Raw genomic sequence first — 28,000 nt, 5'->3', positions numbered from 1 at the left:
AAGCTCAAAGTATCTTCTAATGATGTCCTCAGAATGCTGCTGAAAAAAGTCCAGGGTCAGTAGTTCCAGTCTCCTGTTCTGTCAGGCTTATGTGAACTTTTCAGGTTCTCATGACAAACCTGGTGTATAAATCCATCTGTGGCCTAAATGACTCTGTGAACTCTGTGGTGGTGATGCTGGTGAGTGTCAGGTTTAGTTCTGTGCAGTAACACTGCTCTTTATGGAAACACTGATCTGTCTTTTATAACCCTGTTTTACTCTTGTCTCTGTCTTATTCTGTTCTTTTATGGACCATGAGTCTGGAATAAATAAATGATGATGAGTTTATTGTTTGACAGGGAGCCAGGCCCAAAGGAGCAGCTGGACGCCATATTCAGGGTGAGTACCCCACGAGCGCAGCATGTGTGGGGTTCTCTGGGTGCTCCTCAGGTGCTCTCTTTGACTAAAACTCTTCTCTTATTGTTCTGTTCCAGCGTCTGGAGGAGGACGTCCTGACTTTTGTCAAAGAGCAGCTGCAGAGGCTCCACAGGCTCCTGGCCTCAGATTACCCAGAATGCTCTGAGAGTGAGGAGGAGGAGCAGAGCAGCAGAGAGGTTCTGAACATCACCCTGGACTTCCTGAGGAGGATGGACCAGGAGCAGCTGGCCCAGCGCCTGCAGAACAGTAAGAACTCTGTTACTGTCCATCTGAGGAACAGACCACACCAGACTTGACTTCACAGTAACAAAAGTCTACAGGTGTTTGAGGCTCACAGAAAGTACTATGACCCGTACATTAGGAGGGAGTTTTATCCACCTGAGGAACAGATGCTGGATATAATCTGATTAATCTAAAGGTCACATATTGTGCTTGAGCCTGCTATATAGTTATATTCTACAAGACCCGTGGATCATTATGTTATAATGTACACATTTAAACTGCAATAGTAATTTAAAAAGGCTTAATGAAAGGAATAGTCACTTTAGAATGACCTGATATTCAGGCACAGCACACCTCTTGTTTACAGCTCCACGCCCCACACTTATGCTAGTGATAAAATGGGGGCAAGATTGGCCCATACTGTGGAACATTTCAAGAAAAATTGCATCTTCATGAAAAAAGCAGGGTACAGGCACTCCACCAAAAATGCCACATTCTGCATCTTTAACTTGGTAATTAAAACTAGGTAATTTTCTATATCAAACTATAGTTCAGAAGAAGTTGAGTTCTATGGTTTTTGTGTCTTTATTCAGGAAACACTGTTGGAGTTTGTAGAGATAAACTGAAGTCTGATCTGCAGCAGAGGTTCAGTCGTGTGTTTGAGGGCGTGGCTAAAGCAGGAGACTCCGCCCCCCTGACCCAGATCTACACAGAGCTCTACATCACAGAGGGCGGAGCCTCAGAGGTCAACCAGGAACATGAGGTCAGACTCATGGAGATGGCGTCCTGGAGACCGGCCGCTCCAGAGACCATCACATGTGAAGAGCTCTTTAAACCCCGCCCACATTCACCAGAGCCAATCAGATTGGTGCTGACGAAGGGCGTGGCCGGTGTGGGGAAAACAGTGCTGACTCAGAAGTTCAGTCTGGACTGGGCTGAAGGCCGGGCCCACCAGGACCTCCAGCTGCTGTTCCCGTTCACTTTCAGAGAGCTCAATGTGCTCAGAGACACACAGTTCAGCCTGGTGGAGCTGCTGCACCACTTCTTCAGTCCATCCAAACATCTCTGCAGCTTCCAACAGCTCCAGGTGCTCTTCATCTTTGACGGTCTGGACGAGTGCAGACTTCCTCTGGACTTCAGTCGAACCCGAGTCCTGACCGACCCCACAGAGTCCACCTCAGTGCACGTGCTGCTGGTGAACCTCATCAGGGGGAGCCTGCTTCCCTCCGCTCTCCTCTGGATAACCACGCGCCCCGCCGCGGCCAATCAGATCCCTGCTGAGTGCGTCTCCATGGTGACAGAGGTCAGAGGGTTCACCGACCCACAGAAGGAGCAGTACTTCAGGAAGAGGTTCAGAGACCAGGCCACAGCCGTCATCTCCCACATCAAGAGCATCCGCAGCCTCCACATCATGAGCCACATGCCGATCTTCTGCTGGATCCTCTCCACAGTTCTACAGAAACTTCTGGAACAAACAGAACCAGAGCTGCCCCAGACTCTCACACAGATGTACGTCCACTTCCTGGTGGTGCAGGCCAAAGTCCAGAACATCAAGTATCACCAGGGATCAGGGGAGGACCTTCACTGGACTCCAGAGACCAGGGAGATGGTGAAGTCTCTGGGAAAACTGGCCTTTGAGCAGCTGCAGAAAGGAAACCTGATCTTCTACGAGAGTGACCTGAGCGAGTGTGGGCTGGACGCTGCAGCGGCCTCAGTGTACTCCGGAGTGTTCACACAGATCTTTAGAGAGGAGCCAGGCCTGTACCAGGACAAGGTCTACTGCTTCATCCATCTGAGTGTGCAGGAGTTTCTGGCTGCTCTTCACGTCCATCAGACCTTCATCAACTGTGGGGACAACCTGCTGAAGACACCACACTCCTCTGAGAATCCTGAGTCTGACACGGATGAGTACTATTCAGCTTCAGAGGACAATTCCTCTGAAAGTCCTGAGTCTGTGGCAGCCTTCTACTGCTCTGCTGTGGACCAGGCCTTACAGAGTCCAAACGGACACCTGGACCTGTTCCTGCGCTTCCTCCTGGGACTGTCTCTGCCGACCAATCAGAGGCTGCTGCAGGGTTTGCTGACTCACACAGGAAGTGAAGAGACCAATCAGGAGACAGTAAAGTACATCAAAGAGAAGCTGGATGAAAAGGGTCTGTCTGCAGAGAGAAGTCTGAACCTGCTCCACTGTCTGAACGAACTGAACGACCAAAGTCTGGTGAAGCAGATACAGTGGTACATGACAAGAGGACAATTCTCCTTTTTAAGGTCTCCTGCTCTGTGGTCGGCTTTGTCCTTCCTCTTACTGTCCTCAGACTCAGACCTGGAGGAGTTTGATCTGAGGAAATACCAGGGCTCAGAGACAGCTCTCCTGAATCTGCTGCCGGTGGTCAGAGCCTCCACCAAAGTCCTGTGAGTCCAGACTGTATTTAAACTCTTGTGTGGAGGTTCTAGTCTCTAATGTCCCTCTCTGTCCTCAGTCTTTGTGGCTGTGGTCTGTCTCCTCACAGCTGTGCTCCTCTGGCCTCAGTCCTCAGCTCCTCCAGTCTCACACATCTGGATCTCACTAACAACGACCTCCAGGACTCAGGAGTGGAGCTGCTGTGTTCTGGACTGAAGAGCGCCCCCTGCAGACTGGAGACTCTCAGGTGAGACGCTCCCATGATGCACTCTGCCCCCTTGTGTCCACATGAGTGTAATTCTGTGTCTTTAGGCTGTCTGGATGTCTGGTCTCAGAGAGGGGCGGGGCTGCTCTGGCCTCAGCTCTGAGCTCCGCCTCCTCCCACCTGAGAGAGTTAGACCTCAGCTACAACCATCCAGGACCCTCAGCAGAGCTCCTGACCGCTCTACGGGACGACCCCCACTGCCCCCTGCAGTCTCTCAGGTGAGGGTCCTGGTTCAGTGGGTCTCTGGTCCATGGTCGGTCCAGATCCTGGTCTCTGGTCTGGTCTAAACTGGACTTGTGTGTTTCAGGTTGGATCCTGCTGGAGAACAGTGGATGGTCCCAGGTCTGAGGAAGTGTGAGTCTCTGTATTTCATTCAGTTCATGGGAACATTAACATTATGTCACTTTATCAGACTTTAAATCTTCACAGTTACAGAGGAAACATTCATGTGATTTGAGCTAAAAATATGTCTAGAGACATTTACACATTTAAAATATAAATTAAATAGAAAAACTTTTCAGATTCTCAGGAACAGGAAGTGATGTCATGTGTTTGTGTCCTCAGATTCCTGTGAGTTTTCTCTGGATCCAAACACAGCTCACAGAAACATCAAACTGTCTGAGGACAAACGGACAGTGACCTTTGTGACAGAGGAGCAGCAGTATCCAGATCATGAGGACAGATTTACAGACTGCCGTCAGGTCCTGAGCTGCACTGGCCTGAGGGGGCGCTGTTACTGGGAGGTTCAGTGGAGCGGGTGGGACATTGAAATAGCAGTGAGTTACAGAGGAATCAGACGGAGAGGAAAGAGAGAGGAGTGTAGGTTTGGAGGCAATGATCAGTCCTGGAGTCTGAGGGTCGAATATGGATATTACCATTTCTATCACAACAACAGACATACAGCCCTTTACTCCTCCTCTGGTCCCTCAGATCGAGTGTCTGTGTTCCTGGACTCTGAGGCTGGATCTCTGTCCTTCTATAAGGTTCTCTCTGATGGAAAACTGTTCCACCTCCACACCTCCAGCTCCTCCTTCACTGAGCCTCTGTTTCCTGGGTTTGGACTGTTGGATGAACATTCCTCTGTGTCTGTGGTGGATCTGAGGAGAGCGCCCCCTGCTGGACCTCTTTGACTCTTTTATGACATAAATATTATTTCCATCAATCTTTCCTAAATCAGTATAAATGTAAATTAAAAAATAAACACATGAATCTGTCCCACTCCACGTGACTTTAAAAATGACAGAACAATGAACAAAAATGCTGAAATATATAAAAAGGTCAAAGATAAAAGTGAAATATAAAATGAACAGAAATTTGACATGATTTGAAGTTAGTAAAATATTTCTCTTTAAAAAAAACTGTTTCAAACTAAGAAAATAAGAAATATGGAAATCTTGGAACAATAATGAATAAAAATGCCTGAAGGTTTATTAAAACAAGAGGATATTCTTAATAATTCTATTACAAAAAAAGAAAAGAAAAACACAGACGGCTGCAGGGGCGGAGTCTGAAGTGTGGAAACCTGTTCGACCAATCACACTGTTCCTTATACACCCAGACCCCGCCCCTCCTCCTCCTCCTCCTCACTCTCCCCTTTAGTCCTCCAGGTACTGCCCAGTTCACCTGCTCTATTTAAGTTCAGGTGTTTTAGTCCCACTTAGAAAAAAAGAAAAAGTCAGTTCAGTTCATTCTCCAACCACCAGATGGCGCCAACAGTCCAGGTGTGAGTGTTGTGAGCTCTGACAGTCTAAATGTGCAGGATTAACTGAAACATGTGAATGAAACTAAACAACTCCAGGAGGACGCTGCAGAAGAACCAGGAACTCAACAGCCAGGTGTGAACGGACAGTATCCCAGGTGTGTGAGAGTAAAAAAGCCCCTCGTCCCAGTTTACAGTCCTGTGGGCACGTTTCCGTATTTCGATTGCTTCTTTAATCCAGCGGCGATGTTTGTTTTCCTCTGTCCTGATGATGTTTGCTCCGTCCCAGTCCATAACGTGGTTCTCTCTTTTACAATGGTCAGAAACGCCCGATTTGAGTTGTTCCTGTTCTGCTTTGTGTTTTGTAGCTCATGTTTCGCCTTCGCTGTTTCCTTCTCACATTCTGTTCTATGTTCCTTTTTTCGTGGACTGAACGCCCTCCCTGTTTCCCCGATGTGTGTTTTATTGCAGGACATGTAGGGGATTTTGTATATGACATTACATTTATGCTCCGGTTCTATTTTGTCTTTCGGGGGGACGAGTAACTGTCCTGAGGAAGTGGGACTGCAGGTGGCGCTGTCGTCCTGCCTCCACCGGTAGAAAGACAGCGCCAAAACCTGTTTAAATCAGCTGACCAGACACGTCACAACAACATCACGTGACTCTGAGGAAGACGCTAGTGAACAGTCCAAACTGTCAGGTATGAAATAACACTCCAGGTCTGAAAAAAAGAACCTAAAAACATAGTTTCTGAGACCTCCATCTCTCCATCTCATCACTAATGTTTTCAAACTGAAATTTCTGCCTGTGAAGTGCAGTTCCTTTAATACGATGATGGGATAAAGTCGTAAATAGCTTGTAAAACATGGAGAATTTAATGTAACGTACGTTTTTGGAGAGTCCACGGCTTGTCTTTGTGGAGATGGTGGTGGAAACTTCTGCCGCTACTCCACCATGTTAGTATTATTTCATTTCATTAACATTTTACATTTTCATTAAATCGGTTACAATACAAATAGTTAAAATTGTTGGATTTAATTCTTTTATATAGACGTGTTTTTATTCTAATTTGGGTGCACACATTTTAGTTCATATAAGTCTGAAATATTTACTTACACTTGTTTTTTTGTTTGAGTTGTCACCCTTTGGCACAGACCTTCTCCAAACCAAGAGGGGGAGCACTATTTAGTTTAGTTTTTGCTATGTTAGTTTCCCTAGTTTATTATAATGATTTGCTTTATTGTAAGTTTGTAGTTTTAGTTGATCCTTTAGTGTAATTTCTCTCTCTTGTGTCCAGTTTCAGTCAGTCCTCCACTATTTAAACTCTCCTGTTTCTTTGTCTGGTGGGTTTGTTTTGTTCTGTTCAATTTGGTTAAGTTTCCTCATTTGGCCTCGATTTTTGTAAACAATTATTTCCCTAATTTGAGCTTTTGTTAAATTAAATTTCTGTTGACTAAATTTTAACTTATTTTTACACCTTTGTCTCTGCCTTTCTGTTTGTTCCACTACAGAGATGTTATTGCCCCCAGTGGCATAGACACAAAATTAGTCTGGTGATGTTCCCATGGAGACGAGCTTTACTGTGGAGCATTGTGGAACATTCAACAAGAGTATTCTTCATTCACTCCACACTCAGACTGAAGTGAAGCTACTAAACTGCACCATCAGCCCCTCCGACCAACACCAACACTTCACACACACACACCACATTCATACTAGATAATGTGAGTGAAGTGTCTTGCCAAAGGACATAACAGTGTTTTTGTCACAGGTCCCTCAGTGGCACCTGGTCTGTCTGTGGTCTTAGGTTTGGAGATCTGAGGAGATTGGCCTTTGACAAGTTCTATGGCCTAAATTCAGTTCATTTCAATTTTCTTTAATTTAACTTTTTGTTAGTTTCATCACAGATACTTTTACCAGAGGGAAGCACCTTCTGTCTTCCTGCTGCATCTATTCACAGACAATAACATGGCGCCCTCTGCTGGAGCTCAGTGACACTGCACCTCAGTCACACAGGTGTGGTTCAGATCGTCAGGTGACTGTAGAAAGTGAAAGTAACAGACGTGTTCAGAGACGACGCTGACACAGTGAGTATTTCTTGTGCTTAATATATAAAATAATGGAACAATTGTTAGCTTGCACTCTGCACACACAATACACAAAATAAAATCTTAAAAGCTGACAATTTGCAAGCAAGGGACATTTTTTTTGTTAAATGCCATAATTGAAAGACAATAATTTACGTAAATCTAACGAACTTTGATCCTTGTTTATGGAGTGGCTGCTTACAATAAACTTTACATGTCGCATTTCCAACCAGAAAACATAATTTCAAAACTGTCAAACTGCATAAAACCTGGCAGTTTTGCTGGATAAGATAAGGTTTTGGTTTGCTTATTGTAGGTTTAGTCCTGGTTTAGTTCTGTTGGTATATGGTTCTGGTTTAATCACGTCTAATCCAAACCCACACTACTGACGAAGTGGAAAATTTACACAGTCACGCCCAGTTAAGGGTGATGTAGTGATGTGTCCAGCAGAGGGAGACACAGACAATCAAACCTCAGGGTGCAGAGCAGAGACACATTTCACATGAACTCCACATTTGACGAACATAACTTCTAAACAGGAGACACCTCTGTATGTTCTGTTCAAATGGACTCTTCTTCTGATTCCAGCTCCTACAACATGGACCCACCTGGACCTGGACCCAGGTCTAAACCCAAAAATAAACACAGATCTCAATGCAGATCTAAACCTGCTCCCAGCTCTGTGTCCCTGAAAAGTGACCGGTCAAAAGAATATCCTCCAGAGTTTAGTGAAGCTCGTCCTGAAGATCAGAGGTGAGACATTTGAACAGGTCTTTTCACACTGATAAACAGAGACTAAAGTGAGTAGGACTGTTACTGTGTGACTGTCTCCTCAGTCAAACACATTATTCACTCTGTATCTTCTTTCCTGTTTTGTCCTGGTCATGTGCTCCAGAGGGTCAGACTTACACAGACATAAGTTTAAACTACTGCAGAACACATGAACTGCACTGACTCTACACTGCCCCCTGTGGACGAGCACTGACAGCACACTTTCAGCTGAAATACAGTAGTTCCTCTATTAATTCAGCTTTACAAAGATGAAGCGTAAAGACATCAGTTCTGAAAAATGTATAAAAGACGTTATTATCAGATGTGCTTATTGTTCATTAAATAATAATTAATAGTCATGCGTGTTTTTGAATAAAACAAAATTTTAAAAAACACATGTGAATTGCCATTGACCCCCAGAGAATCAGTAAGTAACTTATTTTCTCATTACATTTGCAAACTGCACCACACTGTGTCAGTGGATGTTCTCTGTACTGTGAGTGTCAGGTCCTGTTTACACGTGAACACTTGCAGGTAAAAAAGACAAAATATTTTATGGGATGTGCCTTTTCTTTAGATGCGACAGCATTTTCAAAAAGCTGAAACCAGTCTCCAGAGTGGAAAAGTTGAATAGGATCCACCGTAGTGTTTCCGTTTACACTGCAAAGATGCAAAACTCTGGTCAGATGTGCTCAGGTCGTGTAAGTGTTTACGTCACAAACAGGACACAGAAACAAACTGTGTGGATCATTTCCAGCTCTAATAAACTTACAGGAGGCAAAACAACAAACGTGTTGAATGTGCAGAGACACTGTTAGTGAACAGAGAAGGATCTGCAATCACCTCTGTCAGATTCTGGACGCACCAGGTCGTCTCAGTCGAGTCAGACGGATCTGGATGAGACCTGGAGAAGCAGTCAACGGTGGGACGACTTTGTGGAAGGAGGAGCTGATGAAAATGTGTGACGTGAAAACTTCCGTATGTCCAAAGACGCTCTTGTTGCTTTAAGTACAAACAAACACAATCCAACTCCACACACTTTTACGTCGCCGTGTGCAGCAGATTTCCTCTCGAAAACACTCATTTAAATAAAAAGTGAAGATGTGATGCTACTTTTGTGCCTTCTGTTCAGACCGTCTCATTGTCTGATCTAAAAGCAGGAGAGCAAACGGCACCCTCTGATTTTGTCGGCGTGACTCAAGCTCACATTTTACTCAAATCCCAGAGTATTAGTGTAAGTAGTTTTGGTGTAGTCCTCCTGATCACCAGAGCCTGTCCCTGCAGCTGTGAAACTCCACATCCGGAGAACAGAACTTATAAACAGGAGACAACTCTGTATGTTCTGTTCAAATGGACTCTTCTTCTAATTCCAGCAGGTACAACATGGACTCACCTGGACCTGGCCCCGGGTCCAAAACCAGACCTAAACCTGCTCCCAGCTCTGTGTCTCTGAAAAGTGATGAGTCCAGAAACCTTCCTCCAGAGTTTAAAGAAGCTCCTCCTGAAGATCAGAGGTGAGATATTTGAACAGGTCTTTTCACACTGATAAACAGAGACTAAAAGGACTGTTACTGTGTGACTGTCTCCTCATGTTATTCAGTCTAGATGTTGTTTCCATTTATCTGTACAAATATGAAGTTCTGAAAAATGACGACTGAATGACAATGAAAATGACAATTTATCAAATCAAGATTCACTTTATTGCAAATTGTCCAAATGTTTGGATTCCAAAGCAGAATTTAGACTTTGGATAAAGAAAGATATTTTTTGTGTTGATTGCAACAAATGAATTGTCAGACTTGTTTTTGTTCAGGAAATTACTGTTCATAAAAATACAAATTAGGACTGTTCAGTGCATGGTCCTGATGTGCAAGATTTTGAATTGTTTGAAAGTGTCTTTTCCAAATTATGATCTGTTGGAAACAAAGTGTATTGATTGATTGAAAGTGATCAGGTCTGAAGGTCTTTTCCATAAACCTGAGCAGCTGGCCAGAATGCTCCAGGTTTATCCTGCTCCAAAAGTTCTCACTGGATTTGAATTGCCATCAATGTCAACATGCAACTCCAAGATCAGTCCCAAGACCACTAAAACAGTCTGCACATACAACACAGAACAATGAATCAAGTGGTTTGTAAATAAAATAAGGCCTCATAAAATGTTCTAAATCCATTATTATACTGTAGTTTTACATGTATTTGCTTCAATGAATTCAAAATGAAATGCTATTTACAGCATTATGTAAAACTAAGTTTAGAGAGTTTAGAGAGAAGCACAGACATCTTCCCTGCAAATGCACAAAGCTTTTCCCTCGACACCTTTTTCACGTATAAAATATTTCCCGAAAAAAGGCTGAAGTACATCTGTCATATGTTTTGGCCTCAAAGTGGATTCTTGTGAGTTTGAGAAATCACAAATATCACGAGAATCCATTTGGCTGTGCAAGTTTATTCTCCATCAGACCTGATGAGTCTAAATGTGTCCGAAGGCAGCAGGTCCCTGCTCAGAGCTGTGAGACTCTCCTGTTCACTGTCACTGTGTGTGAACCTCCTGTACATCCTTGTGTCCAGCCCCACTGTGGAGCAAATATAAGAAGGACACACTGCAAAAGCTCAAAGTATCTTCTAATGATGTCCTCAGAATGCTGCTGAAAAAGTCCAGGGTCAGTAGTTCCAGTCTCCTGTTCTGTCAGGCTCAAGTGAACTTTTCAGACTCTCATTACAAACCTGGTGTATAAATCCATCTGTGGCCTAAATGAGTCTGTGAACTCTGTGGTGGTGATGCTGGTGAGTGTCAGGTTTAGTTCTGTGCAGTAACACTGCTCTTTATGGAAACACTGATCTGTCTTTTATAACCCTGTTTTACTCTTGTCTCTGTCTTATTCTGTTCTTTTATGGACCATGAGTCTGGAATAAATAAATGATGATGAGTTTATTGTTTGACAGGGAGCCAGGCCCAAAGGAGCAGCTGGACGCCATATTCAGGGTGAGTACCCCACGAGCGCAGCATGTGTGGGGTTCTCTGGGTGCTCCTCAGGTGCTCTCTTTGACTAAAACTCTTCTCTTATTGTTCTGTTCCAGCGTCTGGAGGAGGACGTCCTGACTTTTGTCAAAGAGCAGCTGCAGAGGCTCCACAGGCTCCTGGCCTCAGATTACCCAGAATGCTCTGAGAGTGAGGAGGAGGAGCAGAGCAGCAGAGAGGTTCTGAACATCACCCTGGACTTCCTGAAGAGGATGGACCAGGAGCAGCTGGCCCAGCGCCTGCAGAACAGTAAGAACTCTGTTACTGTCCATCTGAAGAGGTGCTCACACTGCAAGCGTTTGGCGAGAACAAGGCAAATGATTTACATGTTAACCCTATGTAAAGGCGTGTTGATGTGCGAATAAAGTTCTGCAGCGCGAATGAAGCAAATTGAGCAGCGCAATTGTATGAATCTGGCATTGACGCGTGAATTCTCAGAAGGGAGGGGCACGTGAAATTCGCCGAAGTTGAAAATTTTGAACTTTCTGTGTCTATTCTATCAATCAGTCAGGGGTAGTGTTCTGGTGGTGACGCAGAGCAGGGCCCAGGCCACTCTGTCCTTCTCCAAACTAGATCCTTTTCTGGTCTGTGAAATTAATAGGCCTATTTAAATAATAAAATGATAATATAGCCAATATATTAGGCCCATTTACTTGAATTAAACCTGTTACATTTGATTTAAAATTAGATAAATTCTGTGATCTGTATTACCAATCTACAGACCCACTGTATCAAAAGTAGAGACAGTCGAGGACAAAATTGTCGGTACGCCTCTGGTAAGGAAAGAAAAAGCAACAATTTTCACTGAAATAACTTGAAACTGAGAAAAGCAATAATAAATAAAAAATTCCTGAAAAATAACCAATGAAAATCAGACACAGAATTATTTAAAAAAACAAACTAAAAAAACTGGCCTGGACAAAAATGATGGTTCCCCTAGAAAAGTTTGTAAGTAACTGAACAACAGGGACATGTTAAACTTGGGTGTGTCTCTAATCTGCATCACAGGTTCTTCAGACTTGTCCTCAGTCAGTGTGTCTGTTTAAAGGGCGACATGTGTCATTGTGCTGTTTGGAGACATGATGGACACAACACTGAACATGGACCAGAGAAAGAGAAGAAGAGAACTTAGTCAGGAGACTATAAAATGATAGACAAGCAGGTTAAAGATAAAGACAGTAAGACCATCTCCAAGCTGCTTGATGTTCCTGTGATTACAGTTACACATGTTCTTCAGAAGTTAAAGGTCCACACGACTGAAGCCAACCTCCCAGACGTGACCGCAAGAGGAAAACTGACGACAAACTGAAGAGATGAATCATACGAACGGAACAACCTCCAAACAAATGAAACGTGAAATTGAAGGATGAGGAACATCAGTGTCAGATCACACCATCCATCACTCTTTGAGCCAAAGTGACTTCATGTGAGGACACCATTGTTGAAAGTAAATCATAAAGTGAAACTGGAATTTGTGACAATGCATATTGACAAACCACAAAGCTTCTGGGAGAATGTTCTTTGGACAGATGAGACAAAACTGGAGCTCTCTGTGTTCACAGAGACAAAAATGAAGCAGACCAAGAAAAGAACACTGTCTCTACTGTGAAGCACGGAGGAGGCTTGGTTTTGTTCTGCGGCTGTTTTGCTGCATCTGGCACAGGGCGTCTTGAATCTGTGCAAGGTACAATGAAATCTCAAAACTATCAAGGTATTTTGGACCAAAATGTGTTGACTTAGTGTCAAAAAGCTTGGTCTCGGTTGTAGGTCATGGGACTTCCAACAGGATAATGACCCAATACACACATCTAAAAACACACAAGAATGGCTAAGAACAAAACATTGGACTGTTCTGGAGTGTTCTTCTGTGAGCTCACATCTGAGTTCTCTTGAACATCTGTGAAAGGAGCTGAAAGATGCTGTCTGGAGGCACCCTTCAAACCTGAGACAACTAGAGCAGTTTGCTCACGAGAAAACGGTCAAAATACCAGTTGACCAGAGCAGAATTCTCATTGAGAGTTACAGAAATCATTTGTTTGCAGAGTTTGCCTCAAAAGGTTGTGCAACAAAATATGTCTGTAGGACTACATTTAAGACACTGATATCTGTTATTGACTACTGCATTTTCTCTTTTAAATTACTAATAATACTAAAACATACATGACATAATAATAATATAATACGCCGGGAGCCAGGTCCACTTCTCAGGATGTTTTTTGCTACCTTTTTTCACTTTTCCTGTTATCTTATATCTTGGGCCATCACAAGTTGATAGGGACCAACACAAGTTAATAGGGACCAACTCGGCCCCGTTTGGTCTCAGGGACCTTTTTTTTTTAGAAAAAGCTATTTGCGAAATTATGTAACTATAAATATTAAAGTGCTGCAACTGCATACATGGACAAATAACCTCTGATCCCAAAGGGGCCAGATCAGAAAACTCATGGCATATATACCCCAAAAATAATAAGTTCAAATATTTGTGCAGAGAAACGCAAACCTTTCTTTTACAAAATATTATAATATTATGAACAACCTGAAACTTTAAGAAAAATACAATTTCAACACAAAGTTTTAACATGAACTTGTATAAACAGGAATAAGTAAATTTTTCTTGGAAAATCCTGCACTCGGCTCCACTTTTCTCATGTTGGACATTTTGTTGATGAGGGTGTCACGGTCAACAGTCAAAACGATCGTCCTTTAAGAGCGTTTGGAAAGAGACAAGTCTTCATTTGTGCTGCTCTGGTGGGAGGGGCCACGTACAGAGACGCTGGAGACGCTGCTATGTTAAGTGACGCAGAAAATTAACAATATTTTAATAGAAAACAAAATTAAAATATTTTAGTAGAAAATCAGCCAAGGGCTGGATTAAAAGGTCTTGGAGGACCAGATCCGGCCCCCGGGCCGTATGTTTGATACCCCTGGATAAGATTAATCCTACCGTGGAACATTTCAGGCAAAAGCAAAAAAGTCTCCAAGGAAAAAAAAAATCTGAAGACAGATCCTCCACCTTTAAAGTTACACAATGCACCTAAAGTGATGTAAATGTGTGTGCGTATGGCCAGTAAATGCTTGGAACAGATATAGAGATACAGAGATAGAAACAACACCTCTTTATTTTAGCTACAGTGCAAAGAACTTCTTTGTGAATAATTATGCTCAAGTAAAATCTTCAAACAGGTGTTGTGCATTAGTCCTTTGATTCAGTGGACAGTGTCACGTGTCTGCTCCTGCACTGTAAAGTAGGATCAGGAGGTTTCCCTCAGAGGCTGAGGACGACCGGACACAAAATAAGCAGTCATCTGCAGGAGCTAGGCCCATCCCTGCATGTATGTCTCTCCTTGAAGCTCACTTGAAGTTGTGAAGTAGAGCCTGAATGTCCACGTTGTCGATATTCATCCATGGCCTCCATTCTTCAGTGGGGAGGCAGCTAAACTCCTCCCACAAGGCAGTTCAAAATGGTAGTCACCACCATTGAGACAGCCACTTGAAAAGTGTCAAAAGGAGTCCCCTGTGGTAGGTACCTGGGAAATGCAATGCACAATCAGAATGAATAGATTTAAGTTTCCAAGGCTGGTGATGTCACATCAGCAATGTAATTATGCACTGGTTGGTCTTGTTGTGGCGGGATTTTTCCAGAAACTCAGGCGTAGTCAAGATGTGCGTATTTGGGTGCTTTATTGTGTTCTCCAACAGTGCAAAAAAAAGGTGCCAAACGTGTGTGAAAAATATTTACAGTGGTTCAGTGGTAAAAGTTAAATTTTTGAGGCAAACAAACAAAAATATTTTTTTTGTTAGACTTCTCCTTTAAATCAATCAGCTGTTCACTTTCTCTTGCTCCCTCAGTGCTTGTTACCTCCACTGTAACCTGGTCAAAACTGATAGCGGAGATGCAGAGCGCAACTATATACCCCCATTTGCCCCTCCCACATTACATAATCTCCCAACAAAACATATTTACACCATTTCCACAATTAAATGGCTAATGTTTCATGTATCAAAAGTTTTATACAAACAATACCTGGCTTATAAAATGAATAAGTCACATTGAACAGTTCAGATAGTCAGATCATAAGATTAACTGCATATGCAAATGAGTTGTGGCTCACATGATCACCTGCGCAACGGAAGGATTTAAACTATTGGTGCGGATGTGTCCGGGTTTGCCAGAACACACCACGGCAGGAGGGAGAAGGCGGCGGCGCGAGGATAAGTGAATGAACTGTTCTAGCATGATTCTGATGAACAGAACACACGCTTCTATGTGTGCACCCTTAGTCACGGCAAAAGGTGGTTTGGTGAGAACTGGTTTGGTGCGTGGAGCCCAGTGGATAAGGTTCTTAGGGACGAGTCTGCTCTGTCACACTTGTTTTTATATTTTTTTTATCATAATTTATCTTATGCAGAGTTTACAAGGTAATGTAGTTGGGGCAGTGTTTCTTGACCTTAAAAAGGCCTTTGAAACGAGCAATCATAATACTTTATTGGAAAAATTACATCAGTTCAATTTTGCAAAAGACACTATTAAATGGTTCTCATCATATATTAAAGGGAGAACTCAGTCAGTTCAGGTAAATGGGGCTCCATCCCAACTACTAGCCAATCCCTTTGGAGTGCCACAGGCATCTGTACTTGGCCCCCTGCTTTTTTCCATATATATTAATGACCTCCCTCAATGCTGTCCTACTGTTAATGTTCAAATGTATGCTGATGACACTGTGATGTATGTATCTGCTAAAACACCAGCTCAGGCAGATGAACATCTGAGTCATGCCTTACAGCAGGTCTCAAAATGGCTTAGTGTCACTGTAGCATCCCGGTTGAAATAACGGTCTCATAGACTGATGGTTCACAACTTTTATTTTTGGGCCTTGTTTGTGAACACACCGTAAGAGCTACAAAAAACAGTGTACCTTTTACTCCTTTTAACCATATATGACAACCTGACAATTACTGTTTACCAACAACAAATCTTATAAAACCTGAACCTTGCTATTAATCTGTATTGAACAAAAAAAATACACATTAAAATTGTCAAACTGCGCGTAACATTGCTTAGGCGAAGCGCACTGGCGCCATCTAGTGGATTAAATTATAACAGAGAATTGTAACGGCTCAACGTATTCCTTACTAACCTTGTTCCCACATCAACCAGGTGCTAACCTGGGGTAGACCATATATTAACTTAAAATACAGGTTCCGTAACTTTTAGATTAAATAAACTAAATTTTCCGTTGTGCTCAGTTAGTTAACCGCACAGACTGTTAGCCGGGAGGTAAACATCCGCTCTCACGTGGCCGCTTCCGGTTGTACAGCGGCCTTTCAAAATAAAAGCATGGAACAAACGTATTACAATACTTACAAACAAAAGTAGCAGAAGTACAGAAAATACATGAGATCATTTACAGTCACACTTGACTTTGTTTTTTAGTGCGCACACAAACAAAAAAACTGTGACTTTGAGGTGATTATCCACAATGAGAAAATACTGTCAGTGAAGTTAAATACCTTGGCCTTATTCTGGACAAAAATTCCAAATTTATCGGTCACACAAAATACTATACTACGAAAAAGATTAAAACTAGTTTCAATTGCTTTTATTTCGTATGTAAAGCTCTAACTCTCCACACTTCTAAACTATTCATGAACACAATGACCTTCTCTCATCTGTCTTATTGTATCACCTCCTGGTCCCTGGCCTCCTCAAACAAACTGAAACTTCTGTACATTTTACAAACTGACCCTTAAGGTCCTTGACAAAAAGCCCAGACACTGGCACCACTGTGACATTTTAAAGCAATATAAACTTTTTAACTTTGAACATTTTCACCAATTTTAATTTTAATCTTAAATTCCTTTTTAAGTGTCTTAACTGCGATACACCACTATATTCAGAATTTGCCAGGACCATAAAATGTTCACAGAGAAAACACCTTCTCTTTTAAAGCGGCCAGTCTGTGGAACGGTTTACCAGCTAATTTAAAATTGAAAACCAACAACAATAAATTTAAAAGTAAATTAAATTGTCCATTGAAAATGTACTGCATATATTTTATCTGTATGTAATTTATGTGTCTTGTATTGCCTGTTTTTATGCATGTACTTTATATTTTTTTATATGGACAGGTGTTGAAAACTAGCACTTGTGCTAAAACACTCAAAGCAATGCATCTGGCTTGCCTAATGCAATTGTGATGTCCTTAATAACATAAAAAAAATAATTAAATAAATAAATAAATACAAAACCAACAAGTAAGAATTGCCCAACATTTGTATACAGTTTGTATGGATAATCTGCAGTGACAATCTTTAAACAGTAGATGGCCTTGCACAAGTAATCCAATAGATGGTGCTATTAGGGTCTAATAACAATTGATCAGTGTCAGAGCAGCCCTCTGTGCTCACATGTGTTTAAAAAGATCATTTCCATCAGTATTCCTACATGAACACACAAAAAGGCTAAACCCACAAAATGACAACATAGAACAGCATGATACATCTGTTTGCCTAGGTGTCTAATTCTAGAGAAAATTATTCTGAAGGCAAAGAAGGTGTAATGTTGTTACTCAAATAACACTAATCATGGGTTGAACTTTGTTTTAATCTAATATGAGAAAGTGATCCGCAAAAAATGACAACAAATACACTGAGTTGTTACTCAGTGTGAAGCCATGATGTTAAAAGGATAGTTTGGGTTTTTTAACATGAATCTTTATGGCATACCCCTCAGCAGTGTTGTGCATCCACACTGACTTACCCCTAACAGTGTCCGGTGAGCTGAGATCCTGGCTGGTTTTGGTGCTATCGAAAGTAGTCCGGCAAGTTGGCTGGGGTCACGAAAATAAAGCGTTTTTCTTCTCAAAACAATATGTGTTCAAAAGAGTGATACATTTGCATCACAAAACCTTTGTCAACGAATGTCAGACCTCATAATCACTTGGCGCTATTTTCTCTCTGTTCGTATTACTGCACGAGATACTACAAATGAACATATTTGACTTGTTTGGTGTTACGTATTTATAACTGACGCCAGTGCTAATCATCTAAGACCAGCATATCAAAGTAGCTGGGGATCCTTTTAAGATAAAGTGAAGAAGAAGTTTTCAGAAGGAGCTTGAGTTGACAGTTTTTTGTGTCTTTATTCAGGAAACACTGTATAATTTGTAGAGATAAACTGAAGAGGCATCTGCAGCAGAGGTTCAGTCATGTGTTTGAGGGCGTGGCTAAAGCAGGAGACTCCGCCCCCCTGACCCAGATCTACACAGAGCTCCACATCACAGAGGGCGGAGCCTCAGAGGTCAACCAGGAACATGAGGTCAGACTCATGGAGACGGCGTCCAGGAGACCGGCCGCTCCAGAGACCATCACATGTGAAGAGCTCTTTAAACCCCGCCCACATTCACCACAGCCAATCAGATTGGTGCTGACGAAGGGCGTGGCCGGCGTGGGGAAAACAGTGCTGACTCAGAAGTTCAGTCTGGACTGGGCTGAAGGCCGGGCCCACCAGGACCTCCAGCTGCTGTTCCCGTTCACTTTCAGAGAGCTCAATGTGCTCAGAGACACACAGTTCAGCCTGGTGGAGCTGCTGCACCACTTCTTCAGTCCATCCAAACATCTCTGCAGCTTCCAACAGCTCCAGGTGCTCTTCATCTTTGACGGTCTGGACGAGTGCAGACTTCCTCTGGACTTCAGCCGAACCAGAGTCCTGACCGACCCCACAGAGTCCACCTCAGTGCACGTGCTGCTGGTGAACCTCATCAGGGGGAGCCTGCTTCCCTCCGCTCTCCTCTGGATAACCACGCGCCCCGCCGCGGCCAATCAGATCCCTGCTGAGTGCGTCTCCATGGTGACAGAGGTCAGAGGGTTCACCGACCCACAGAAGGAGCAGTACTTCAGGAAGAGGTTCAGAGACCAGGCCAAAAAAGTCATCCCCCACATCAAGAGCATCCGCAGCCTCCACATCATGAGCCACATCCCGATCTTCTGCTGGATCCTCTCCACAGTTCTACAGAAACTTCTGGAACAAACAGAACCAGAGCTGCCCCGGACTCTCACACAGATGTATGTCCACTTCCTGGTGGTGCAGGCCAAAGTCCAGAACATCAAGTATCACCAGGGATCAGGGGAGGACCTTCACTGGATTCCAGAGACCAGGGAGATGGTGAAGTCTCTGGGAAAACTGGCCTTTGAGCAGCTGCAGAAAGGAAACCTGATCTTCTACGAGAGTGACCTGAGCGAGTGTGGGCTGGACGCTGCAGCGGCCTCAGTGTACTCCGGAGTGTTCACACAGATCTTTAGAGAGGAGCCAGGCCTGTACCAAGACAAGGTCTACTGCTTCATCCATCTGAGTGTGCAGGAGTTTCTGGCTGCTCTTCATGTCCATCAAATCTTTTTCAGCTCTGGAGAGAATCTGCTGAAGACACCACACTCCTCTGAAAGTCCTGAGTCTGTGGCAGGTTTCTACCGCTCTGCTGTGTACCAGGCCTTACAGAGTCCAAACGGACACCTGGACCTGTTCCTGCGCTTCCTCCTGGGGCTGTCTCTGCCGACCAATCAGAGGCTGCTGCAGGGTCTGCTGACTCAGACAAGAAGTGGCTCACAGACCAATCAGAAGACACTGAAGCACATCAAACGGAAGCTGAATGAAAAGGGTCTGTCTGCAGAGAGGAGCCTGAACCTGCTCCACTGTCTGAACGAACTGAACGACCACAGTTTGGTGCAGGAAATACAGGAGAACATGAGAAAAGGACAACTCTCCTTGTTAAGATCTCCTGCTCAGTTGTCGGCTCTGTCCTTCCTCTTACTGTCCTCAGACTCAGATCTGGAGGAGTTTGATCTGAGGAAATACCAGGCCTCAGAGACAGCTCTCCTGAATCTGCTGCCAGTGGTCAGAGCCTCCACCAAAGTCCTGTGAGTCCAGACTGTATTTAAACTCTTGTGTGGAGGTTCTAGTCTCTAATGTCCCTCTCTGTCCTCAGTCTTTGTGGCTGTGGTCTGTCTCCTCACAGCTGTGCTCCTCTGGCCTCAGTCCTCAGCTCCTCCAGTCTCACACATCTGGATCTCACTAACAACGACCTCCAGGACTCAGGAGTGGAGCTGCTGTGTTCTGGACTGAAGAGCGCCCCCTGCAGACTGGAGACTCTCAGGTGAGACGCTCCCATGATGCACTCTGCCCCCTTGTGTCCACATGAGTGTAATTCTGTGTCTTTAGGCTGTCTGGATGTCTGGTCTCAGAGAGGGGCGGGGCTGCTCTGGCCTCAGCTCTGAGCTCCGCCTCCTCCCACCTGAGAGAGTTAGACCTCAGCTACAACCATCCAGGACCCTCAGCAGAGCTCCTGACCGCTCTACGGGACGACCCCCACTGCCCCCTGCAGTCTCTCAGGTGAGGGTCCTGGTTCAGTGGGTCTCTGGTCCATGGTCGGTCCAGATCCTGGTCTCTGGTCTGGTCTAAACTGGACTTGTGTGTTTCAGGTTGGATCCTGCTGGAGAACAGTGGATGGTCCCAGGTCTGAGGAAGTGTGAGTCTCTGTATTTCATTCAGTTCATGGGAACATTAACATTATGTCACTTTATAAACCTTCACAGTTTTACAGGAAACATGTGTGATTAATTTGAGCTACAAATATGTATTAATCACAAAACATATAAAACACATAAATGATGTGATGATAAAAGTGGGTTTTATCAAGAGATTTAAACGATAATAGATGATAGAAGACGATATAAGAGCTTGAGACATGACTGTATTGACTAAAGTTACTTCATGCCATTTTAACTGGGTGTTTATAATTGACGCATAATCTCCCAGGATGTTTGATTGATAAACTTTATTGATTACAATAACTACATCAAGAACAAGGAGCCGCATGTCTTAGCGTGGTTAAAAACTGTCTGCTCACCCAGTCCCAAACACTGCCCAACTGAGCCCACCCATATACACACGCACACATGCCACACCCACTCATGACACACACATTCATTCAAAAAATACTCTTACACTCACCAAATATAGGCTACATGCATAATGGCTGGAACATTTTTTTCTCTCTCTCTTATTATTACAGCTTACAATATTAAGAAAACAAATAACTTTTCACATTTTCAGGAACAGGAAGTGATCTCATGTGTTTGTGTCCTCAGATTCCTGTGAGTTTTCTCTGGATCCAAACACAGCTCACAGAAACATCAAACTGTCTGAGGACAAACAACAGTGACCTTTGTGAGAGAGAAACAGCAGTATCCAGATCATGAGGACAGATTTATAGACAGGTGCCAGGTCCTGAGCTGCACTGACCTGAGGGGGCGCTGTTACTGGGAGGTGGACTGGAGCGGATGGGTTGATATTTCAGTGAGTTACAGAGGAATAAGACGGAGAGGAGAGAGTGAGGACTGTAGGTTTGGATGCAATGATCAGTCCTGGAGTCTGAGGATCTATAATGGACTTTACTGTTTCTGTCACAACAACACAGAAACAGTATTTTCCTCCTCCGTCCGTTCCTCAGGTCGAGTGTCTGTGTTCCTGGACTCTGAGGCTGGATCTCTGTCCTTCTATAAGGGCAGCTCTGGTGCAAAATTGCGCCACCTCCACACTGTCAGCTCCTCCTTCACTGAGCCTCTCTTTCCTGGGTTTGGAGTGTGGAAGGAATTTTCCTCTGTGTCTGTGGTGGATCCGAGAAGAGCGCTCTCTGGTGAACCTCTTTGACTCCTTTATGATATAACGATTCTTTCCATCCATCTTTCCTAAATAGTAAAAATGTAAATAAAACATAAACAGATGAGTCTGTCCCACTCCACATGATTTTAAAAATAACAAAACAACAAGAATTATAAAACAGCCTCCGAGTTGTGTCTGTTTGAATGTAACTTTATCTCAATGTGACAATCGTGATACTAAGGAAAAGGGAATAAATGTACTTACCTTAAAAAAGAAATAAAATATTTCTCTTTAAAAGATTTTGACTGACGCTCAAAGAAATAATTATTATTATATTAAAAGTCTTCAGTTACAGACTTCCAGTTGAGACACAGACATGGCAGCTGTGTAGTGGGTCAGCTCTCCAACTAAAAGTCAAAAACCCCTTGAAGACCAAATTATTTTCGAATTTTACTAAATTCAAGATTAAACTTTACCAAGGGTTTCTGTAATATGAATAGGAGAAGAGCCAACAGCAAGGGTAAGGGTCAATGGGAGTCTTTCTAATAATATTGTATTAAACCATGGATGTAGGCAGGGCTGTTCAGTTAGCCCCCTCTTGTTCGCTATATATCTTGAATCCCTTAGCAAGTCAATAAAAAATGAGAAAATACAGGATATAGATATGATGGGCACAGTGCAAAAGCTTGCACTGTTTGCTGATGATGTTTTGATATATCTAATCCTAATACATCATTACCAGCAATTATGTCAGAATTTGACAAATTTGGACAATTATCAGGGTACAAAATAAATATACAAAAAACGCAGGTTTTTACTTTTAATTACAACCCCGCTGACAATATAAAAACTACTCATGAAATTAATTGGGATTTAAAATTAATAAAATATCTAGGTGTAAATCTGACAAAAGATTTGAGTCAACTGAAAGCAGCCAATTTCGAGCCAGTATTATTCAAAATAAAACAAGATGTTGAGAGGTGGAACTTAATACCATTGACGACAGTTGCTTCAAGTTGAAGTGATAAAAATTAATATTCTTCCCTGATTTTACCTTTTTCAGACTTTGCCAGTGGAGATAACAAACAATGAATTCAGTGAATGGGATAAATTTATCTCAAGGTATATTTGTCAAGGGAAAATAACAAGAATAAAATACAGAACACTACAATTGTCTATTGACAACTGATTAGCTCTACACTGTTTAAAAGTTATTACCAGGCAACTCAAATGAAACATCTGGTAAATTTGAGTAACCCATCATATTGTGCAAGATGGAAAGAAATTGAAAGCAATAAAATACAGGGAATACCCGTTAAAGCACTAATTGGGGATAACAAACTATACAATAAATTTTGTGGTAAAATTTATCAATTTGTTAAAATTTCATTGAAAGTATGGTTTGAGATAGCTACAAATAATAACTTCATACAGTTTAGTAAGTTGTTAAGATGGGTGGGATACGATTCAGATTTTATACCCAATAGGAATGATCAGCGATTTAAAACATGGGAACACGGTCCACGTATGTGGTGGGAATTATTGATGAACAATAAATGCAAAGGTTTTCAAGAGATCAAAGAACATTTCAGGCTATCAAATCAAAATTTCTACAAATTCTTACAATTAAGGCATTTGGAGCATGACAAAATAAGGGATAACTTTGAAGGAGAACCAGAAATGATTAATTTGATTATATTAGCTCACAAATCTAAACCAAGTAGAAAAAGATTTCAAAGATATATATTGGGTTGGAAAATTTTAAAAGGGATGATACGCAATACATAAAAAGGAAATGGAATGTGGAAACTAATATTAGCCTAACAGAAGAAGACTGGGAAGAGATTACTCAAAATATTTGGAAAACAACATCATCCTTAATGTGGAGGGAATATGGGTGGAAAAATCTGGTGAGATTTTTCAGAGCACCAGCTCAGACAAAATATCGAAACACAAGATGTTGGAGACAGTGCGGGGAAATGGTGGCAGCCATATACATATTTTCTGGACATGTCCCCTAATACAATGTTATTGGAAAGATTTGAAGAACATTATGGACGAGGTCCTACACACTGACCTCCCTTTACCTGTGAAGTCTTATACAGTCCCTGACAAAAGTCTTGTCGCTTATCCATTTTGTAGAAACAAAAGCTTATAACCTGACTTTAAATTAATTGATTGGTTTTAGAAATGTCTCATATGAAACCTAAAACTCCTCCCAAATTATGCACAATATACTAAAATAAATTTGCTTCACTGAAGAAAGATTGATCATTTAATGAACACAGAAAGGTCAGATTTTGGCAAGACAAAAGTCTTGTCGCCTTGTCATATGATGCACCCAATCCTAGATTACAGCCTCACCTGTGATCAGTTACTGATCAATCAATTAGTGGGTGTGTATAAAAAGAACCCCCAACACACCAGACCTTCACATCAACTGCAACTTGACCTCTGACAACATGCCTAAGATCCACCCTGAGACCAAAGCGTTAATTATCAAGAGGCTGAAGACCAGATCCACTGCTGAGGTGGTGACACCTTCAATGTGTCTCAGCGTCAAGTACAAAGAAGAAGAAAAAGATCTGAAATGACTGGAGATGTTTTTGACAAGCCCAGGTCCAGCAGACCCCACAAGACAACTGCTCGGGAGGACCGTTTTTTGATTTGAAAATCCAAGGCCAGCCCCTTTTCCACTGCAGCAGACTCCACCAGGCCTGGTCACCTCAAGTCCCTGTGTCAACCACAACAGTTTGTAGAATTCTGTCTCGAAATGGCCTCCATGGTCGAATCAGTGCACAGAAACAGCACTAAACAAAAGGCAATTAAAAAACCGTGTGGCATTTGCCAAGGCCCACAGCCTGCTAAAAGGATGGACACTGGAAAAGTGGCAGAAGGTGGATTTCTCAGATGAATCCTCGGTTGAATTACATCACAGCCGCCGCAAATATTGCAGGAGACCTACTGGAGCCGCATGGATCCAAGATTCACCCAGAAAACAGTTAAGTTTGGTGGCAGAAAAATCGTGGTCTGGGGTTCCATCCAGTATGGGGGTGTGGGAGACATTTGCAGGGTGGAAGGCAATATTAATAACTTAAAATATCAAGAAGTATTAGCTCCTCTTACATTCCCAACCATAAAAGGGGTCAAATTTTGCAGCAGGATGGTGCTCCATCGCATACTTCTATCTCTACATCAAAGTTTCTCAAGGCGAAGAAGATCAAGGTGCTCCAGGACTGGCCAGCCCAGTCACCAGACATGAACATCATTGAGCATGTCTGGGGTAGAATGAAAGAGGAAGCATGGAAGACAAAACCAAAGAATCTTGATGAACTCTGGGAGGCATGTAAGACGCTTTCTTTGCTATTCCTGATGACTTCATCAACAAATTGTATGAATCATTGTCGAACCACATGGATGCGTCCTTCAAGCTCATGGACGTCATACAAGATATTAAATATGGATCTCACAGCACCACTACTTCATTCATACGTTATGCAACATATTTTTGTATTTGAAGTAAATTATTTGTTCAATTTTCTGTAGGCGACAAAACATTTGTCTTGCCAAAATCTGACCTTTCTGTGTTCATTAAATGATCAATCTTTCTTCAGTGAAGCAAATTTATTTTAGTATATTGAACATAATTTGGGAGGGTTTTAGCTTTCATATGAGACATTTCTAAAACCAATCGATTAATTTAAAGTCAGGTTATAAGCTTTTGTTTCTACAAAATGGATAAGCGACAAGACTTTTGTCAGGGACTGTATATATGTCTGTGGTGGATCTGAGTAGAGCGACCCCTGGTGGACGCATGTAACTCTTTTATGATATAATGTTGCTTTCCAACAATCTGTCCTAAATCATTAAACATTGAAGTAAAAATAAGCTGAAATATATAAAAAAGGTAAAAGAGAAAGGAAAAACAGGGAATAGTTAGAAATAAAGAATTAAAGTGCATCTTTCATGTTGTTCTAATCCTGACTCGGTTTGTTGGGGTGGCACCTGTGCTAAACATTTATCTTAGTTTTACATCAGTTAAGTGTCAGTTTGTGTAAAAATAAAAGCTGAGAAGAAAAATACAGAAATACAGAAAGTAGAGGAGAGTTTTAAAATGAATCCCTCTGCCTCTGTCATCGACACAGAAAACTCCATCCAACATGCAGAGACAATTTATGAGCAAAGACAGATTAAACATTGATTCAACAAAATAAAGGTGTTTTCATTCATTTTTATTTGTTTAACCATAACTATTGTGTAATTTAGTTTTTACCTTTGTTATCAACATCGCAGTTGCTATGTAACAGAACTGGATTTACCTCTACGTGTGTCATATCTGCTCTGTGTCCAACCGTGAAGTAAAATAATAAACTTCACCAGAATAAAAAAAAAAAAAAAAAAGGTAGGTACACGTTTGAATAAAATGGTAAATATAATGTTATTTGTGTTTTAGTGAGAAAGTTCTCTAACCTGTCATCTGCACTTTAAGCCCTGGTCTGTGTCATTGTGTAACTGTAAATAATATAATATATGTGTAAGAGGTTGATTCCATGTACGTGAGCTCTTGTGTTTCAAACTGCAGAAGAGTGAACAAGGACGTGGAGCGGTCGACAGAAGGACAACAGTGTCTGAGAGCTTCAGAGGGACATCACTGTTTACATGATCACAACATGTTGGTGAACGTGAGTGGATTCTGTGGACCAGACCTCCTTGTCAAAGCCTGATCTGGTCTGAAGCTAAGCAGGGTTGGGCCTGGTCAGATCTAGACCATAGATATAGAACAGCAGATATCACATTGATCACTGCCGTCTATTGGAACGAATGCAAACCATGCATACCACACCAATCATACTGTGGGCCAAAGCAAGAAAAATGATCTGACGAAGCGTTTTTTGCCAAAATGTTATTTTAAAATGAAAAAAAAAAAAAAAAGCTTTTGGACATCCGCCATCTCAGTGTGCTATGCATTTTTTCGCTTTTATTGGAATGAAAGCATCAACAAAACCGCCGTCTTGGTCCAGGGTAACGCTGCTTTTAAATGAATGAACTTCAATCAGGGACAAGGCGAGATACATAATTAAATTAGCCTATTTTAAATCAGCAAGTTTTATTTTCTTGGTTTGTTACAAATGTGAGACGTCAAATGTCAGAAGAGGTTTGGTCTGGTCTCACACAAACCAGTGCTCTTCACTTATACATCTCTGGTCTTCAGTGTTCACGTGTAATGGTGGGATTAACCTGTTGAAATGCCCTCTGGAGGATATGAGAGAAAATGACATTTTTAATCAACTGCATCTGAATTAGATAAATGTTCACCTAATCAACAAAAAAAGTGGGCAAGGCTAGAAAGAGAAGGACTAAATATTCTGTGCAGCATAAGAGCAGAAACATTTGATGTACCTGAGGTCACATGACTCCAGGTGGATCAGGTCCGACAGGTGACAGAGTGAAAGTATTTAGAGACGACACTGACGCAGTGAAAATATATGAATATTTTCCACAACAAATCAAATATAAGTTTGTGTTTAAAGCAGGCATCTCCAAACTATGGCCCAGGGGCCAAATGCGGCCCTCAGACAAATATTTCTTGGCCCTCAGAGTTCCAGGTGAATTGGCCCTTGCATCAATTAAAAAATTATTTTTTTACTGCAGGTTTTTTGAATATCTACCTTGATAAAGCGAATATTTAGTATTTAGTGTTTGGTTTTAAGGATCTTAGCGTGAATAAAAACAGATAGCTCATTCTAACGTGTTAAACCTGCACATATTTCAATTATTCACTGTATTGAGCACCAGTCTACAGCCCTCGATCGGCCTCTGCTTCATCTGTGTTTAGATATGTGGCCCTTGATGAAAAAAGTTTGGACACCCCAGGTTTAAAGGTCCATGTGACACTATTTTATGATCAATGTTCTAATGTTGTTTCCTCTTCACAAACAAACCTGGACTTGTGTTTTGTTTCATTCAGTCTCATTTACACACTCAAAAGTAATGAAACAAAACATAGGTCTCATTATTTTTAAGGCTCTAAAGGGGCACTAAGGAACTTTTCTGGAGGAGAATAAACCAAACACTTGTCTCTCTACAGATGATATTATTTAAACTTAATGTTGTGTGTTTTATTAGTAAAATACTTTCACAACATGTGTTTGTTCTGTGGGAGACTCGCCTCTCCACAGATGTGACCTGTAACTTGGTCTGGTAGTCACACTGTGGAGACAAGTGAACCCTGAAAAGTTACATACTGTATCTTTAAGTATTTACTTGGAACTAGTGCAGTCTTAGTTGATTTCTGTTTTGTTTGTTACTCCTGGTTTAATCCTGATATAAACCATTAAAACCACTTACCATCCACCCGCCCGGCGGCGGGCGATTTTCCAATAAAAAATGTTCACTCTGTATATTCACCTTCATTATTGTTTTCACTACTGGCATGCCATACATCGTTTGAAAGCTTAATTT

At 42.1% G+C, this 28,000-nt stretch overlaps 3 protein-coding genes and 1 long non-coding RNA gene across 5 annotated transcripts in view; all 4 read left to right on the top strand.

Annotated features, from left to right (window-relative positions):
* The window catches only part of LOC129408260 (uncharacterized), a 58,685-nt gene that overhangs the window by 1,471 nt on the left and 29,214 nt on the right, over window positions 1-28,000 (top strand).
* LOC110171347 (NACHT, LRR and PYD domains-containing protein 3-like) lies at window positions 139-4,514 on the top strand. Its single transcript, XM_055151670.1, has 7 exons — window positions 139-378; window positions 474-663; window positions 1,233-3,051; window positions 3,120-3,287; window positions 3,353-3,523; window positions 3,613-3,659; window positions 3,870-4,514. Exons 1-7 carry the CDS (start codon window positions 313-315, stop codon window positions 4,433-4,435), a joined length of 3,027 nt encoding a protein of 1,008 aa, XP_055007645.1. The 5' UTR covers window positions 139-312; the 3' UTR covers window positions 4,436-4,514.
* Window positions 10,419-11,039, top strand: LOC129408335 (uncharacterized). 2 transcript variants are annotated; one of them, XR_008631890.1, is made up of 3 exons: window positions 10,419-10,522; window positions 10,806-10,845; window positions 10,941-11,039. It is a non-coding gene; the product is annotated as an uncharacterized LOC129408335 (long non-coding RNA). The 2 variants fall into 2 exon arrangements; XR_008631891.1 differs by lacking the exon at window positions 10,419-10,522 and adding an exon at window positions 10,583-10,646 and having other exon boundaries at window positions 10,941-11,037.
* Window positions 17,983-20,236, top strand: LOC129408329 (NLR family CARD domain-containing protein 3-like). The gene is made up of 2 exons (XM_055151684.1): window positions 17,983-19,794; window positions 19,863-20,236. Exons 1-2 carry the CDS (start codon window positions 18,209-18,211, stop codon window positions 20,032-20,034), a joined length of 1,758 nt encoding a protein of 585 aa, XP_055007659.1. The 5' UTR covers window positions 17,983-18,208; the 3' UTR covers window positions 20,035-20,236.

This window comes from Boleophthalmus pectinirostris, unplaced genomic scaffold, assembly GCF_026225935.1.
Source record: "Boleophthalmus pectinirostris isolate CB_2022bp ecotype Guang Dong unplaced genomic scaffold, ASM2622593v1 HiC_scaffold_16, whole genome shotgun sequence".
Taxonomy (NCBI): Eukaryota; Metazoa; Chordata; class Actinopteri; order Gobiiformes; family Gobiidae; genus Boleophthalmus; species Boleophthalmus pectinirostris.
This window is presented reverse-complemented; position numbering and strand designations above follow the sequence as displayed.